General features: G+C 36.6%; 1 protein-coding gene across 1 annotated transcript in view; it reads left to right on the top strand.

Annotated features, from left to right (window-relative positions):
- Nalcn (sodium leak channel, non selective) overlaps positions 1–20121 on the top strand; it is a 211162-nt gene that overhangs the window by 65798 nt on the left and 125243 nt on the right. The window contains exon 10 of the mRNA XM_013022975.1: positions 15095–15226. Coding sequence (XP_012878429.1) covers positions 15095–15226 — 132 coding nt within the window. The remainder of the gene's footprint in view (positions 1–15094; positions 15227–20121) is intronic.

The raw sequence follows: 20121 nt of genomic DNA on the forward strand, positions 1-20121 counted from the left end.
AATTTTTTCCAAGTTTTTCCATTTCCTAACAAATGGGGCAATGTCATTCTTTCTGATGGAGGCATAGAATTCCATTGTGTATATATACCACATTTTCTTGTTGATGCCATTATTAAATACTCTTTAACCAGTGGGCTTCCTAGACTCCACTGACCACAGGTCCTCTCTCTACCAACTCTTCTCCCACATATGAGAGTGCATGTAGCATTTATCCTTCTGTGCTTGACTTATTTCACTTTAACTGAATGTCCTCCAATTCTATCCACATTCCCACAAATAACAAAATTTCATTCTTTATGTAGTGAGAGACTATTCCTCTTCTTTATTCATTCATCCATCAATAGGTGGATTCACTTGCTTCTCATTCTTAGCAATGTTGAATAACCCTGTAGTAAACGTTTACTTCAAGGGCAGGTAACTCCTTGTCACACTGATTTCATTTTCTTTGATTATACATCCTGTGGTATAAAGGCTGGATCATACAGTAGCTCATTTTCAACCTTTTGTTGACCTTTTGTAGTATTTTCCATAATGGCTCTTGCCCAAAACTTTATGTTTTAGCTAAGGAGGTCATTTATTGTTGAGAAATTTGATATTTAGAGGACCTAGACATTAACACTAGTAAGAGCGTCCCTGCGAAGCAATTTTACATGCTATGTTTTATGTAGCTGAAAGGGATATACTGTAAGTTTCATTCCACTCCATTTCATAGTTGCTCCTAATTCAAACTTGTCCAAAGGAGCCAAACTGCATGAGAGACAATGAATTAAATGTAAGATGACCAAGAGACCATCTTTTCGCCAGTGGACAGAAAGTGTGACCAGAGAGAGACTGTTTCATGTCTGAGCAAAAACATTAATGATGAATACCCAAGTAAAATAATTAAGCAAACAACATACTTGAGATTAAACAGCCACCAACTATGTGCTGGCATTTACTAATGATCAATACCACCTCAAACTAGGTTTGATTTGGAGCACACTCACACCGTCACAAACTATAACAACACATCATCTCAAGGACACACAGGAAAACTTCTTTTTATTTTCAAATAAAACAAAGCATGACTAATTCTCATTAATTTTAATAAGTTAAAAGTAAACAACATATCTTCTTCTCCTCCTCTCCTTGGCGGTCAGTGATGAGTTGATCTTGCCCCAATTTCAGTATTTGGTCCCACACTTGTCTCTTGACATGTACATAGAATTTTCTCTTACTTCCATCCTTCTCATTCTGTAGATCAGGGATCTCAGATCCATGTCTCCAACATCCGATATTTCCCTTTCACATTGTATTTTAATAAACCAATGATCGAATTATTTCATCTTTGTTTCTCTACTCAGGGGACACTCCAGGACAGCAGAGGCCACACCCACCAGGGGGTACTATTAATGCTCTGTCCTGAGTGTAGAATATGCCACACTTGGCAGATACCAGACAAAGGGATGTGGCATTTTTTACCTTGTGTGTGTGTGTTTGTTTGACTTTGCTGAAAAGTAGTACTATTTGTCTTCTTGGTCTTGCCTCTGGAGACCAAAGATTGAATGGACTATATCCATAATTACCATTCTAATGAAAAGCATTTATTTCTCTGCATCTAGAATATATTTCTAGAAGTACTTCTGAAGGGTCCTATGGCTTTGGATAACTTTGGGAAGTCTTGCTAGAACATCTCTCCTAAAACATGGTGACAGGGCCTTGACAGGACATTGATTTCTCTTTAAGAATTCTATTATGTGATGTGATATATGTGATATAAGTGTGTCTATGGTTGGAAATATGGTGTTAGGAAAACCCCAAAGAATTCCATCTTAACAGGAAGGTAGAGTGTATTAGAATGAAATGTTTGAACAGCTGAAATAAAATTGAGTTTGCAATTTTCCAGTTGTTGAAATGAATTGGAAAAGTGAGTAATCAACAATTTCTGAGAGACAACAGAGTCCTTTTATAAATATTAGGACTGCTGCTTTTGCCCTTGGAGTGAAACTTTTTAAAAGATAGTTGTTCCAAAGTTTCATAGAGTATTTCACATGAAAGTTCAAATGTCCCAATATTCTTGGAAAACACAGGGATCTAGCAACACCAGGTTCCATTTTCACCTGGCTGTCATGGCTAGCATGGTGTGGTAGCTGCCGGAACAACCTTAGCATAGACTTTCAATTTGCCAGTTTCTATACTCTGTGTTTTCTCTGCAGACTGGAACTAACTGCTTTATTTATCATGGCCTCACACATTTATCTTTCACAGAGTATAACTCTATGGTGAGGAGAAAAATAATGAATTCCTATATCTGTAAGAGGTTAACTCCTACATTCTATGCTATGGACACAGTGAAGATTGGCCTTGTGACTAGTGTTGTAGAAGCCAGAGCTGTTTCATGTGTTTACTGCATTGCTCTGGACTAGCTGTTCTCACTTGTTATTGTATGTTCAGTTCCCAGAGGCATTTGACCCACGATATAAGTTATAATAATGTGACATTAGATCATACCAGAGATATAATAATTAATATGTAGAGTCGACTTTTTTTTACTAAAAGTTTTAATATGCCTTACAAAATGAGACTAAGAAAATGACATTAGTAAAGATAAAATTCATTAAAAATTGTGTTTTCAAGTTGGCAATAGGAGAAAGAAATATGAAGTTCAATACTGATATTTTTAGGCTTCGATCAATTATGCTGCCATTGAATTTTTTGGCAGTTTTGAGTTATTTATTTGTTCGAATATTTTTATTATCTTTAAGTAGTTGTGCAAAGGAGTTGCCATTCTACAAATCAGTCTGTGAATACAGTGCATCTTGACCAAAAATTTATTGCAACTATTCCTTCCATATACTTTGACTTTAAAATTCCAAAATTTTACATTTATAACTCAGCATAAACGGAAATGGCCTAAGGCTCCTAGAAATAAAGGATATTAAAAGGTAATGTTTCTCCCCTTTCTGCTAATTGTTTTGGTTTCTCTAACTCTCTTAATTAATATTAGCATATTTCATCACTTTCTTTTTAACTACCTCTGCCCACATGTAGGACAAATAGTTTCTTGGCCTAAACATTTGTCTTGCCCATCAACTATTAGGAGTTAGGTAGTTTCATAAAATAGGATTCATTGATGTGACTTAAATTATCTCTGCTCATATTAACTACCAAAAAAGTTATAATTGACAGTTCTGTGATAGAGTGTTTTATTTATTTATTCATTTTTTCTTTCTTTCTTTCTTTCATAAATTAATAAACCCATTTAAAATGTATATTCCAATGAACACGTTTCTCCTTTCCTGTTTAACCTCCATTCACAGTCTACCTTATATCAGATGCTCCAACTATTATAAGATGTCTGCTCCTTCTTATGTACATCAATTGTGGAGATACTTAAATGAATTATGCGATTTAACTCCTCCACACAATAATGAGCTCTACAGAGCCATTTGTGGAGGAGCAAATAGGCAGCCATGGCCTGTAATTTGATGCTATGCAAATATCTTCTGTGTTCTGAGAGACAAACTATAATTATAATCACAGCCACAATACATATGCTCATTTATTTAATTGCAAAATCCAAAGTTCAGAGCCAAAGGATGAGTACAACAGTATTGTTGGTCTGGTCAGGTATGTGTGCAAGCTTTGTAGTAAACACTTGTTGAATTTTTAAATCAACTTAATATTCACTATGTTAATTTTACTAGAGCACGGCTCATACTTATTGAGTTATTAATGAGATGCATCCTATGTTTCCTAAGATTACTTAATGTGATACTTAGTCATGGTAAATATACATATTGACTAGTAAATTTATTTCTAAGTTAGGAAAAACAAAGCAAAGAAAGGCTCTGTAGCACATAAAATACCCCCTGCATCATTCCACCTGTCATGTCTTTCGGCTCCATCTTTGTTTCCTGGTCTCTGTTGATATGCTCACCATCTGGGGTCCCCTCTCCTGATTTTGGTTCTTGCTACAGGAAAAAGAGGGTTGATAGTGAAGAGAAAATCCTGAAACATGCATAAGCCAGGTCTGGTTTCCCTTTCTTTTTGTGGTATAACTGCCCCCTATATCCATCTTCTACCATATCTGTGTTGCTGTCCATTCTCCCCTTCCAACAGACAACCTCCTCCTCACTCTGCAAAGTTAACACCCAATATATTATCCTCTTTGAGGTAAAAGAAGCCTCTTAGAGAAGAAGCTCTAGGGACCAACATTTATCAGCTGTGACACTTACTAGTGGTATAACCTTGGACATGCTTATGAAAATGGGGACAATCATACCTATAATAATACCAATAATACCTGTGAAGCTCCTTTCCCTGGCTTCAAAGGATTAAGTATTTGGGTTTCCACTAAGAACTGTTGGTTTAGCTTTGAGGAACAAACCGCATGCTCAAGTAATATTGCTATAGATGTAATTCAGCCCCTCAGATGACTGCTCTTTCTATGTCATTCTCTCTCTGTGTTTTGGACCACATGATTTTTCCATTTCTATTTCTGTCTATACATCTGTTTATTCACTCACCTTGAGTACTCTAGCTTTCTCCTTGTTCTTACATATTACCCAACATGGCTGATGGTGACTGAATTTAGTGATATCTCAATCAGGAAGGTCTGAAAAACCCATAAGAAAGTTTCCATGGATGAAGGAGAACAGAGAGAAACCATTTTTAGTAGGCCACAAAAAAGGAAGACTTTGGTGAGAAGAAATAGGTCATAAGACCTAAAATGGAAGCTACAGGTCTACTTACTTAAGCAGAGTAGAGTCATCTTTGAGTATTAGTGGGATATCAGAACCAGGCCAGATCCTTTTTGAATCCCCAAACTGATGGATGCTCGTTCCTCATATAAAATGTATAAGCATATAAACTGTACACAGCCTTCTGTATAATCTAAATCATCTCTAGGTGCCTTATGATACATAATACCAGATTGTTTAGAGAATCATTACAAGGAAAAAAGTCTACCTATGTTCAGTACAGGTGCAATTGTTTCCATTTCGTCTGCAGTTGATTGAATCAATAAATGCAGGGCCCATCTACACAAAGGACCATCCTTCTTGTTTTCCTACAGCCTATACTCAAAGTATCTTAATCCTGTCTAAAAACTTTACTCTATCTCTGTCTGCAGGAGCCACTACTCATCTACGATCATGAGCATCATGCAGTGGCTGGAGAAGAATATACCTTTAATATGTGTTTAGTAGTGAGACTTCACCTCAGTTGTTGTATCAAACATTTAAGTCTAAGGACTTTATACAGATATTAAGGGCTAACATGGCTATTATTCTCTGACCTAAATCTCAAGTCAAGTCCTTCCATGTAAGATAGAGTTTTTAAGGAAAACACCACATGATTTTCATGCATCTATAAAAGAATGATTTGTAATTTGGTATCATTTTAAAATACAATATTAACTTATTGCATTACAGTTTTTAATGTTACAAAATAGTTTAGAAGTGCAGCTAATGAAGAATATCTATCTATCCACCATTATCAATAAAAATAGCTATCGTTTATTGGCCACTCACAATGTGTTAGGTTCATGATGTTTTATAGGTGTTAAATTATTTAATGTTCACAGGAACACCATAAATCTAACTAGAGGTATTATCTCTGTCTTGAAGATAAGAGGTAAAGGCACAAGTCAGCAAAAGTAACTTGAATGTCACATAGCTAATTAGGGATTGGGAATTTCATTTTGGGCAGTCTTTCTTCTATTTTTAATCACTTCATTTTTTTTAAATTGTTGTTGGTCAAGGGGCTTGAACTCAAGACCCCGTCTTGAGTCCCTGAGTTTTATTCACTCAAGGCTAGTGCTCTACCACACTTTGACCCATAGCACCACTTCCAATTTTTTGGTGGCTAATTGGAGATAAGACTCTCATGGACTTTACTGCCCAAGCTGGTTTTGAACCATGATTCTCTGATCTCAGCCTCCTGAGTAGCTAAGATTACAGGTGTGAGCCACTGGTACCCAGTTAATCATTTTCATTAATGTACAGTAACCTTTTATAAAAATAGATGATAATTGGTTATTTATTCATTCTCCAACCTGTGGACATGGAGTTCCTTTTTTGCTATTGCAACTTTCTATGATCCTGCTTCTCCATGTCTCTTTATACCCAGGTGTGAGAATTGTGGTAATATGTATGTATGGCTGGAGTTAATGCTGAGTTAAAGGATATGAACACCTTCAGCTTTTGGGACATACAGTCAAGTGGCTCCCAGGTGACAGTGCCACATGTTTTATTTACATCAACTTGCTTCTTAAAAGAGTTCTCATTGTTTTACACCCATTTTCACCCTTGTTATCAGATTTTTCTACTTCATGGCCCAACGTGACACCTCATAATATTATATTTGCATCCCTCTGATTAGAATCTATGTCAAATTTTTAATATATATATTCATAGGCCACTTATGAATTGCCATCGATTCCTGAGCAATCTGCAGATTGCTTACTTACATCATTTTCCCTCTTCCATGATGATTATTCTAAATGATTTTCAGACATTTCGTGTATTTCTAAAGGCTGCATTGCTTCTATCTAAATAAGGAGACATCAAAATAGCAGATATGAAGACAAATACAAAATATTAATCTTGGAGACATAGATACATATTTTGCTCCCTACTGTCTTGTGGCAGTAAGTATTTCATGTGGTGTTACATGACCATTTTAGAAAGTTTCTTGAATATGGGTCTCAAAAAGGCAAAAAGTTCTAATTGACTATTAGCCTCAAGCAAACCTGCTCTGAAGCTATTTAAATGCTACTTTTATGTAAGCAGCATCTGCTTGAAGGGGTCACTCTAAAGTATGATAAACAGAGCTTGATTAAATAGGGCTCACATTCATCAGCTACTGCTGTGACTAGCCATTTTCCTCTCTCAGGCAGGAGTTTTCATCCTTGACAATTTGACAGATGTGGCTGCACACTTCAAGCCGTCTTCTAACATGCACATACCCAGTGATCTATTTTCATAAAGAAAGACTCTGACAAGAAAATGAAGGTATACACGAGACCTGGTGTGTGCCGGCTCAATTTCCTTCTGTGAGCATCTCATGGTGCACCTTCTGTGAAGAACAGAGGTAATAGGCGCTTCCCATAAGTAGGTCAAATTGTGGGTGAGAGAGAGTATTCATGTAGAGTTTTAATGCCTTTTGAGAAAATTTCCATTGAAGAGAGATTAGGAGGAGGTAGACTTGGAGATAAGTATGTTTCAAATGCGGACATGACATCTCAGGCACTTCTTAGAACGTCTGTCTTCCTAATGAACCCTCCCTCAAACTGGCAGATCATTTCAAGAACTGGTGGAGCTCAGGAGAATTTAAGTTCCTTCCACACACTAACCTCATCTATACTCACAGACCCCCATGAGAAAACAGCACAGTGTCGCTAACACAGAGTGACCAATGAGTACTTGGGGAAAATTGTTACATCTCCCTGGCCCTCAGTTTCCTAACCTGAAAAACAGGGTTAAGAGTAGCACAGAGTTTCGTGCGTATTTGAATCGACTCACCAAATGTGTTTTGTATTAGAATTGATTTACATGAAATACAGAGCAAAGGATGTGGGAAGGAATAGAGCGCTCAACGCAGAGAGACAGCCATCACTATCATTGGCATACACACATCTACCCTTGCCACCTGGCTAAACCAGCTTCCAAGAGGTCTCCTTGCACACATACTTGAAGTCCAGGCATTCACAGCTTCTCATTCCACATTTACTTCCCTTCCTAGGTTTTAGAAGTATATTTCTTTTCTCCCCTTTTTTACTAATTCACCTTTATTTATACATTTAGCGACAGGTAAGATTGTATGCATGCATTCACCTCATGTTGTCTTGAAGTCCAGACACAGTGTGGATTGTTTAAATCAGCTAATTAGCATTCTCTTGTGTAGGCACTCGCACATACATGCCAAAATTTGATAGTGAAAAAAAATAATGGAGTAATCTCTCCTGTTTACCACTGCTTTTCTAGACACAAGGAGCATGAAAGGAAAAAATCATGGGTGAACTAATGCCTTGAGCTTTATTCAGCAAAATAAGGTCAACACCACATTACTTAATAGCTATGATTTTAGCATTTTCATTTCTATGTTTTTAATGTTGATAGTTAAAAATCATGTAGGGACATTTGCTTTCCTTTTCTTCCACTAATCCATATATACATAGCCACAGTGTGCGGGGAAGCAAGGAGACATTTTGCAGTGTTCTGTAAGTTGGTGTACATCACCACTGTCCATTATAACATTGTATGTATTCTGGAAGACTATCTTGCCCCATTGAAGATTTTATAAATAAAATGTACCAGGGTTTAAATCAATTCAGGAAAGACAATTTAATTGGACTGGTAACAGGAAAAGCTTCATTTTACAGGTTCCTTACTTCTACAGCCAGATCGCTGCTGTCTTAATTACAGTCTCTCCATGCCTAGAATAGCTTTTGTTGCTCCTAGTACTTAGAAGAGCATCATATGGATGTGCCTGCTGTGGTATTATGGGTTGTGATGAGTCTTTGACTAGGAGGAGATTGTGTGTATATTGGATAACCTAGAAAAATGAGGCCGAGAACCTTTGAAAATCCATTAAGGGTCTTCCCTTCACCCATGGTGCATTACTTTTTTTTTTTTTAGTATGATGAGTTTCCCAGTACTCAGAGCATAGCACTGCTCCATGGAAGGAAGGGTCAGATGGGCTGTGGTAGCTGGATGGTTAACAACCATTGAAACCACTCTGGCTTCTACAGCAGTTGCTAAATTTTGGTCATGAATAGCGGTGGTGGTCTGAGCCCATCACAGCTGATCACAGCTGAACTCACCCAGGCATCTGTGCTCAGCTACTCATCAGCTCACATCTCTGCTCCTAGGCTTGGCTCCCTCTCAAATGGCATAAAAAGATGTTGGGGTCCACAGCTAATATTCAACAGACAGGATGGAGTGTCCATGTTACAACTCCAGCTTTTAAAAACTGTGGAAGTTAAGCACCAAAGCTACGTTCCAAATCCCCAGAGTAAGCAAGACCCAGACCACACAAGTCCTCCAGACCAAAACAAGCTCTGAGACTGAGTTCAGAGTCTGAGTCAGTGTGGAAGATACTGCCAAGGCTGTGAATACAGTCAGAACGATTCAATTGGAAGCCACCAGGCTCTTCCATACAGAGTAAAAGAAACTTGAAACTGTCTAAAATTACTGGATTCATATCATAAGTCCAACTTAGCACTTTTTCTTTTCCATTGGGAATTTATTCCTTCTTGTGAAAATACAGTTTGTGCTGTGGAGTCAGAGCTGATAATGGCGGGATATTAACTACCCATTACAAATATCAGCTCATCACTTTATAATGTTAATATCTATCCTTCCTCTCCTATGGTCGAGTAGAAGCTCTTTTCATGCTGGTCAAGCTATAAAAGTGTTTTATTTTTATGAAACTCCTCCTTTCTATTCCAACAACTTGATTTCCAGATGTTCAGGATTCCCTTTCTACCCCCCCCCCCACTTCAAAAAAAGATCAGATTGTTTGTAGTGTTGCAACTGGAAGGGTATGTTGTAGACCACTGCCATTGTAGAGAGTTACTGTGTGTCTTTATATCCTGGCTTGCCAGAAACAGTACAGTGGAAGAGACAACCTCCAAAGACTTTGCTTTCAGTATTTATGTAAATGCATTACTTTTGAAACAAAAAAATTCTTTATGTTAGATGGAATCACTTTCATCATCACTTTGATTATGAAAATGGTAAGCAGTCAGATGTCTTCCCAATAAGGATGTACGAGGGTGCAAATGGGAAATTTATTTTAGATCTTGTGCAGTTGGTCCATTACATTATTATATTCTTGTTCTTATGTTCATGGCTCACCTGCAAGATGATATCTAAAATGTTCCCCCTCATAATTGCTTTTTCTCCAAATGCTTATTTTGAAATGTTTATTTCTCTAAATATTTATTTTGAAATACAATTAGAATGCAAAATTGAGTTCATGAATGATGCAGTGTCACCTGGATGAAACCTTGTTTCATGCACTCAAAAGAAAGATTGAGCTTTACTGTTCTTTATACCAAGTTACATGCATTGTGTCCTCTGAAGCCACTAGTGTGATATGTTAGATGTCTGTCTATGGTGTCTTCGCAGTCTTTAAGGAATTATTTCCTTATTACCTGGAAAATTTAATAGAATTCCCATACAGTACTTAAACCTGTATACCACTAAAAATGAAAGTCTATTTCGAAAGTCTATAAATTCTTATGGTTTATCTGAAAATTTCTTATTCTTCTGCTTGATTTTCCATGTTAAACCTTCTTATCCATAAGTCACTAGTTGTTTCTGTAGCTTTAAATTCTTAGAGTGATTTCTCAATATGGTATACAAGAATAATAGCATTCAAGATGCCTACTCTGCACAAGATTATAGGCCAACTATTCCCACTTATGAATCATGTTTTAATCTAAAGATATAGATGTAATATCCATTCCATTGTGAATAACCCATGTGACTAGGAGGTTAAGTCAAGGTCAGAGTCATGCTGTAAATCCTTAGGGAAAAACTGCCTCTTATGGGTTCTAGTGTATAAACACTCTCAAATGCTCAAATAAGTTCAAGGAAGCATCTTCTTTGGTCTTGAACTATCTGATTCTGCTTTCTAACTCCGTGGAGCTTGGAAAATTATTTATTCTTTTTGATAAATGTTTGCATATGACAAAGAAACAGGAGAAATACTTATTTGACATGATTCTTGAGGATCAAATTATGTTATGACATCAGCATGCAGTAATGTTTGAAATGAAGTATAGCACAAGCCAAGCACTCCAAAAAATAAACTCTCTTACTTTGATAAAAAAAAAAGATATTGTTCCTATTCATTTTATATTGTGTGAACCCTTAGCTATCGTTTGATAGGAAAGCTCAAAACTGAATAATATTTTTTTAAAAAAATGGATCTTTCTTTTTCTTCTATTTGAAGTTGGATTCGGTATCATTTTTTTCAGACCTATTGTCTCATTGCACTTTCTTATATGAAGCAAGATAAAAGCCATAGTTGGTAAAATGTTTCAATTGTAGTAATAAATTTTACAGTACACCCTCCTGGCAAGTCTCCTTGAATGTAACTCTTTGGTCAGGTAGGCTTTTATAGCACAGCATTGGCATGCAATCATATCACAAAAGAGCTGCTTTGCTAGCCCTACAAAAATCATTGTCAATAATGTAGTTTCCTATTGCACCTAAAACAAATTTCTATGAGTTTAATGATATAAAACAACACAAATTTGTTATGTGATAGTTCTGCAGATCAGAAGTTCAAAATTGTTTGCACTGGGCAAAAAAATCAAGGTATCAGCTTAGATTTTTAGAAATTAATCAATTTAAATTAAGAAACTTAAAACTAGATAAAACACCATTTTCTTGCCTTTTCCAACTGCTAAAAGCCTTCTGAATCCCTTGACTTTATAAAAGGGTCTGATGGTATCTTCTTAAAGCCCCCAAAAGTTAGGGGGGAAAGTACCAAGTACTTTCTCTTACTGATGTAGTTTATTCTTGACCCGGAATTTGATAGGGATGTGTGGTGGATAAGTCTCACATACAATTTTGTGTAGGCGTATCCTAATATGCTATCATAATATCATTCTAATCTATATTTGTTATATTCCCCTTGATCTTGATAGCATTTTAGAATCGCATAATTGTAAAGTGGCAAATAATTTTATAGGTTACCCAGTTCATCCTCTACAAAGATGCTTCTCAATCTTGAATTAGCCACACAGATCACCTGGGAACAGGTGGCACATTTAGATTCAGTAAGTCTGAGGTGGAGCCTGAGATTCTGCATTTCTAATATGATTCCAGGGTGCTATTGGTTCAGGAACCACAGCTTCAGTAGAAAGGCTCCTGACAGATTATTATGTCTTGGAGATAATTCTATTCTAGTCTCTTCTTCATACTTTGATAATTGCAGCTGTCACCTAAACAAGATGTTTTTGGATCAAAGCCAAACTAAAAACATTCAGAACTTGTCTGTAATTTCTTTTAATATAAATTAAAATGATACTGCAATTAAAGAGAACTTTTTAAAAAAGTGAAATGCATATGTCTGAAAAGCCTTATATTAAATATATAGATAATGATAAACACATGCACATCCATATATATACATATGTATAAATGTCTATAGAGTGCATATGTGTGTGTGCAGCTCTACATAAATACATAGGTAGATTATACCTTCATGTTGAAGAAGGCAAACATAGAAACCTTAAGGTAGACAATCTTTTGTGGCACTGATTCAATCTGAACATTTTTCTTCAATTTTTATAAGGAAAAAGAAATGGAAGGTACAGATTTAGGCTCCCCTGTAGATGTTATAAGCATGAGTCAGAACAGTGTTACCAGCCATTTTACATTATGGAAAATGAAGAGAGCCAGTTTCAAATATTGGTTGAACTGAATTATGTTCAAGTGTCACCAGCTCTAGTATTAGGGCTGGAGTTCCTGATTTTAATGTTTAAATTTAGCTGCTGTACATACTTATCACCTTAATTCTTATTTAATATTTGAAAGTTATTACCTTGGAGAAAGTCAACTAAGCAATGGTGATTATAGCATATCAAAATCCATTGTAGGTTATTATTTTAATGACTCTATACCAACAGAGACATGTAGACATTCAGACAAAAACCAGCCTAATTACAATGACAGCACCAAAGTGAAGCTGTGACAGTTACAAAACCAATTTAAAAGTTTTTTTGACAGCCATGGCTAAAAGCTTTGTTTGGGCCTTTCAGTAATAACAGTTTACTTAAGACATAAATACACAGCTAAGGAAAATAGAAAAAGAAAGTTGTGTCTTTCCTGTCATGCAGATGAAATGGAAATCAGTTGAAATGTTTTTTTACTGGAACATTATGTTGAAAAGAGTATAGACAGAGAATAATAGTTAAGGAATTTAACTCTCTCAGTGCAAAGAAAGACTATATAACAATCAAAATTCTAATAGGAATAGAAACTTGGCTGCAATTTGCTCATCTTTATTAGGAAGGTCAGTTGCTCCTCCAAGTGAATTCAAGTGCATGTTGATTGGCAGTCCTGGAATTTGATTTTATATTACCTTTCAAATAAAAGCAAGTGGAAGTACGAATGCCTCAAGAGCTGGGGTGAGATGGAACCACCCTGAATTAAATCTGTTTTTCCCATGGCTCTGACACCCCCAGTTGATTGGAACTTTATCACTGTTTTATCCCTTGGCTCTGCACTCATTCAGAGGCACAGTGTAGTTAATTCTTTGACTTGGGAAAATTAATTTCTCATTCCTGACAGAAAAAGAAATACCCACAGAATTCTCTAATTTTTACTGAAATGTGCTAGCACTTTTCAAAGCACTTTATCAATGCTGACCCATTTAAGATTGGAGTAGGCACCTTTATGTTCATTTTACTGAGAAGAAAACCAAGGTACTGAGATGTCTAGGTAAATCCACAGGGCACAGCATCCATAAATGGTGGAGTTCTGGCTCTAGCCATTTTGACCCTGTCACCAGGCAAGGAAGTGGCAATGTTGCTGTACTGAAACTCAATGCAGATGAATGGAGACAGTATTGGAAACAAGCTTCCTAATTTCCTTATCCTTCTGCAAGCTGAAGAGTTTCCAGGTCACATCAAATGGCAAGAGCGTATGACATGCACAACCATATGGGAGAGAAACAGGGCCTCAGGAAGAGGTGTGTGGCACCACTAGCCCCGTGCAGTAGGCCAGAGGAATGAAGCTTAGTGTGTTTGGCTAGGTGCTTGGCTCCTAAACATGGACATCACTTCTTCTGTTGTCTGTAAGCTTTTATCATCACCTCTGTTTAGATATTCTCTATTCCTCAATTCAAAATACACTTTAAACAAGCTTAGGTGTAGGACCTGGTTCTGTAACTCTCTGAGCTCTGTAAAACATGAGTCATATATCCTACTATAGAGGGCTATGGAACGAAAACAAATGAAATGAGTCATGTATGTATAAAATGTGGAACATAGTAACAGTACATGGAACTGTCGTAATACTAATTTTTTTTATTTTTTTGTGGTCCGGTCGTGGGGCCTGAACTCTGGGCCTGGGCGCTGTCCCTCAGCTCTTCAGCTCAAGGCTAGCACTCTACCTCTTGAGCCACAGCGCCACTTCCGGCTTTTTTCTTTTTGCTTATGTGGTGCTGAGGAATCGAACCCAGGGCCTCAGGCATGCAAGGCAAGCGCTCTAACACTGAGCCACCTTTCCAGCCCATAAATTTTTGAATACTTATTTATCTCAACCTGAATACAGGAGATAGATTTGGGTACGACATAAGTCCAAATCCTGGATCCACCTTCAACTCCCATGGTATCAAGAAAGTTATTTCACTTTTCTGAGCTCCAGTGTTCTTAGTCCTAAAAATGTAATTACTTCTTAGGACTGTTATGAATATGAACCGAGCCAATCTCTGTAAAGTACCTAGAGTAGCTCAAGGAATAAAATAAGTGTAACATAGATATCAGCCATTATCATGATCATAAATTGTATTATTTCCCAAAAATATTTATGGAATCAATAAGTACACACACACACACACACACACACTCACACACACACACATACTCACACACACATGAAAGAGAAACTGAAGATGGATAGATGGTAGATTTATAGATAGTATTTCAGTTTCTCCCACTTTTCTACTTTTCCGGTTTTCTGACCATTTCTAAAATGTCTTCAAGGTCAGTCATGCTCCCTCTTATCACAAAATAAAGTAATATTTATTTCATAGTGTTGGCTTAAAAAATTCTCCACACATGCAGGCTAAAAACTCATTTAATGGATCAAAGAGAATTAAGATACAAGTTGTATAAAAATTAAATGAAATATATTTTCCATTTTTAGCTGGAGGTCTCTGAAGCTATCTTTCTAGTCTTCTTTTAGCTTTTTGAAGTAAAAGACCTGGTCGATTACTTGTCAATAGAAAGGGCTATGCTGTCATCTGGGAAGCAGGGCTATATGCAGAGCATTGTGCCGGTTGGTGTTACTCAAGGTCTCAGCACATGAATTACATTTAATGATGGGGTCTCTATGTGTTTATTAAGAGCTTATTTCTTTTGCCTCCTCAGAAAATGATGCGGTCATCAGTGTTCCACATGTTTATTCTGAGCATGGTGACTGTGGATGTGATTGTGGCAGCCAGTAACTACTACAAAGGAGAAAGATTCAGATCACAGTATGATGAGTTCTACCTTGCAGAGGTGAGTGGCTGGCTAAGGTAATGGTGAGCCCAGGAGAGAGCCTCTCATGAATGTGAAAATTAATTTCAGTACATTAATTACTTGACTGCCACTGAGGTCAGTTCATTGTGGGCTTCATAAGTGGTTCCTCTGGTCACTGTGTTGTCTGATTCATTTCCTGTCACCATGAGCCTGAGCAATCTTCTCCACAGTATGTCTCGTTGCCAAGGTAACCCTTTTTCCCTGGGTCTTACTGGCACTCTTGCTGTTTTCCTACCTCCTTTCCATTTTCTCTGCCTTTCTCATGTTGCCTTAGCTTGTTCACTATTCATATAAGCAAGCACAGTTTTAGAAGATTATAAATAGGCAAGTCAGCCCAACAACACCAAGGAGGAGGCTGGAGAGAAATTGAAAGTGCTAGTACAATAATTATTGCACTAGAAACTGAGGTGTAAAACCTGGGCCAGAAGTTCCAATCACCACAAAGAAAGGACAAAATTTTGAGGTGATAGATATGCTAATTACCTTGATTTGCTCTTTACACAATGAATACAAGTGCTATAACATCACATAGTATCACATTCATTTGAATGATTATTGTATGTCAATTAAAAAGAAAATAAAACTGAAATGAAAAGATACTGCATCAGTAGCAGGTAGGTTTTGTGATTCAGAAAGCGTCTCAATAACATCCAATGTATTGTACTAGATTTTCCAAGTAGTAATTGTTATTCATTGAGTGCCTTTCGTAATCTTTGATCCTTGAATATATTTGATGATATCCAGAGGTGGCTCTTTTCATATGGTGCAAAAACTATCAGTTTCAGTGATTATATATTTATGGAGATATTGATTGGCATATAAGTGAGATACCTACACACAGCCATGCTACACTTTAAGAAATCCCATATATAAAAAGTATTTAGGCCTGGTGCTGGTAGCTCACACTTGTAATCCTAGCTACTCAGGAGGCTGAGATCTGAGGATCGTAGCTCAAAGCCACCCAAGAAGAAAAGTTCATGAGACTCTTAACACCAATGAACTACTCAGAAAAAGCAGGAAGTGGTGGTGTGGCATAGGTGGTAGAGTGTTTGCCTTGAATACAAATTGGTTCAGGAACAAAACCCAGGTGCTGAGTTCATGTCCTGAGACCAGGAAAAAAAAAAACTAAGCAAGAGCTCAGGGAGTTCAAGCCCCAGTACCAGAAAAGAAAAAGCTATTTAAAGGACAAAAATAAATCAGAGTTATTTTTTATTTTTTTTAAAAAAGCATTTTCACCAGGCACTGAAATCCTTGCTACCAGGAGTCTGAGATCTGAGAATCATGATTCAAAGCCAGCCAGTGCAGGAAAGTCCATGAGACTCTTATCTCCAATAAATCACCAGAAAACCAGAAGTGGCACTGTGGCCCAAGTGGTAGAGCGCTCACCTTGAGCTGAAGAGCTGAGGGACAGTACCCAGGCCCAGAATTCAAGCCCCACAACCAAAAAAAAAAAAAAAGCATTTTCACATAAAAATGAACTTGCTGTATTAGAAGGTAAATAATAATACCAAAATACATGAAAACAGAAAAATAAAATTCAATGAAAGCTGTTAAATAATTTAGGGGCAGTAGAGATGGGGAAAATCAAAGGACTCAAGAAATAAATCTGATTAATGTACCATATATGCATACATGACATACCAAGGGGAAACCCCTTCAAACAATTTGGCTTCAGTAAGGGAAATGATGAAAGGAATGTGTAACAGGTCCTGTCTGAGGAAGAGGAAGGGGAAAGAGAGAGGTGTTAAGGCAAGGTCATAGGGCCAAAGTACTTAATGTGCCTGAGGACACATGAAAGTGAAGATTATTGAAATCAGCTTTGGGAAGAGGAAACAGGATATGAGACTAGAGTGGGGGGGGGTGAGTCTGATTAAGGTGTTTTGCATGCATATGTCGACACATCAAAATGAAATCCCTTGTACAACAAATTGATGCTTTTAAAAATGTGAGAAAAATTAGTTTGCCATTGAATTGACTTTTCTTTGGCATCCAGAATTTTCCCAACACATTTAAAATCGACTTAGCTGATAATAATTCACATTATAACCATCACATTAAATTTCTCTGCCAAAATATGATTGCATATATCCACTAATATAAACATCTATGTGAATGTCAAGAAACTGGAAGTTATTTATGAATATCCTCCTTCATGGAGGGTTCTTTCCTGAAACAAAATATTAGTCCTAAACTCTCATAGTTGAGGACTGTCTATGATGTGACACTTAACTATTTGTTACCTATTATATTACTCTTATAGTCCAGCAAGAAATGTAGATCATAAATAGTAATGATGGGGCTGAAAAAAGAGATTACACCTAGACTTTTCCCACAATCAATTAGATTGTCATTGAATGGTGATAGAAACATGGACCAATAATGATGTTTCCTGGCAAAATTCTGACACAAAGATACAATGTTGAGGGTGTCCCTTGGTTTTTATAATCTAGAAAGCAGGGAAAATTCTAGTACATCCAGGCTAATGACTGCATAATGGGAAGCTTGAGTACAAAGGGAAAAGAGTGACCAAAAAGTACTAATAATTAAATCTATAATAAATACACTATTGAAGATTTAAGTGAATTTAAATGAATTTGAGGCTTATAAATTTATAGTGTGCCACTTCCAGCCAGAAGATTCTGGGGCAACATATAGAGAAATTCTCATGCAGTGGTATTTCAGAATTCTTTTAATTAAATAACTAGTATTCCAATATCACTTTTGGGGCAAGGAATGAGTTTAATTCACAGACATGACAAAACGGATGACATCTTCCCCACCCTCTGCTTTTATGGGTTCAGAAAAGGACATGGTGCCCTACAATAAGTAGTTTCCTTACAGTTCCAGGATACCAGGATGCACTAAACTAAGTACATACAGGTACTCCTCCTGGCTTTTGACAGGATTACTGCAGATGGTCAAACACTCATACTCCTATGTATTTACTCAGACATAGAATAAACAACCACATAACAGGGTTTCCCACTGATATCATTCATGTTTCAAGCACACCAGTCAAATCTCCTGCAGCCAGGCACAGTCCCCACAGGGCTCAATGCTTCCAACCAATTTAGAAAGATAGATGACATTTTAAGAAATTGTATAAGCAAGGAGAAAAGGAAGCTTGAATAGATCTGGCTTTAGTGGATTTTTATAGTGTGATTGATCTGAGACACTAGGGGATTAAAAAGAGTCTGAGTGACTCACAAAGGAGTTTAAATGAAGACCAAGAAGTCTAGATTGTTATGAAAGGAAATAAAAATAAGGGGAGCATAAAAGAGCAAGGCCCTGTCATGGAAGCTTATTTACGGTCATCTCATTTAGGTGGGAGGATTGTGCTCTGAGGCCAATCTGGGAAAAAGTGTGACACAAAATTCATCTCTTTCCTAGTGATGTTTATATGTATTAGATAATTGATCATCATGCTGTAAGAAATTCCTACCAAAAACTAAGCAGCTTATATGATAGAGTTCACTGCTTACTGTTTTAATGGCATGAGTTGAGTCCATGGATATATTCCTTTTCAGTTTCCATCTTTCATTTTCCATTTCATTTTCCAAAACAAGTGAGGTTCAAGACAGCATAGTAAAAACTAGTATACATTGTATGTCTCATATTTGTTACCCCTAGCACAGTAAAAGTAGACATGATAAACTGTCATGAGGTCAGATCTGGAGTTTGCTACGTAGTATCCACATGTAAAATTTTCTAAAACTATAATAATAATAACAGTAATAATAACAATGAAGGTGACCAAAGGATATTGGGAAGGCACATGTCTGTGGCATTGATGGAAATGGTTTGAGTACATGTTTAGTCTCAAACTCACTTAGTGAATACATTATATAAATACAACTTTTTACATAACAATTTTATCTCAGTAAAGTGATGCCAATGAATACACTAACCAACACTGAAATCCTAGAAAGAAAGTATGTGGTAGTGACTTACTTACTTAGATCAAATAGACAATAAATATCCTGTTGTTTATTCTTGAACTCATTAAAGTTTCCAAAGTTATTCCACTGGATTGGTACACTTTGCCTGTGTGCATTTCTGAAAACATGCTTGGTCTTTACTCAAATTAAAATCTTACTTCTCCTTGAATCAGAAACTTGCACACAGGTCGAAGTAACGTGTTTCAAGTGAGTATAGCTTGTTTTTGAAAACAAGCTTTCTTAAGAGTTTATTTTAAAAAAAAAACACACAAACTTTAGTTTAAGCCAAGGGTCACCAAACTATCTTAATTAGAAAACATTCTAGGCTTTGCAAACCACCTGCTCTGTCTCAGCTCTTAACTATGACACAGCCATGCAAAAAAATGAATGTTGTCTCAGGATGCTTTGGTTCCAATAAAACTTTACTTACAAAGGTAAGCACTAGGCTGGAACTTGACTTAGCTATGGAAGTAAGGAACATTTCCACTAACATTCTCACATGTTAAATTCAAATTGATGACGATTAACAATAGTAATAGCTGCCACATTTGGGAGGGCCTTTTATGTACCAAGTGCTTTAAGGAATTCATTATCTCATTTAATCCACAAAACAGCTATAATGACAGCAATTGAAGTTTATGGGCCATAATGATGCTGTATTTAAGGCATTTTAGCATTATGTAATCGTTTGAAAGCATATTTTTAAAATAGATCACAAAAGGCCACAAGCTTTTAAAGAAGTAATTTCTTTTATAGGGTTCTACATATTCCAGAATGAATTATTTAGAAATTCCAAAATAAAACATTGCACCCATTAGGAGTCAACTTAGAGTCCAAAAAGATTTCCTTTAAGAATAAATTAGGCTGCTTACCTTCTGTTTCAAAGCTGAAGAATTGTTTTGTTACTTTGAATTAATTAATCTAAATTTAGAATTA

Source organism: Dipodomys ordii, unplaced genomic scaffold, assembly GCF_000151885.1.
Source record: "Dipodomys ordii isolate 6190 unplaced genomic scaffold, Dord_2.0 Scaffold65, whole genome shotgun sequence".
Lineage (NCBI taxonomy): Eukaryota > Metazoa > Chordata > Mammalia > Rodentia > Heteromyidae > Dipodomys > Dipodomys ordii.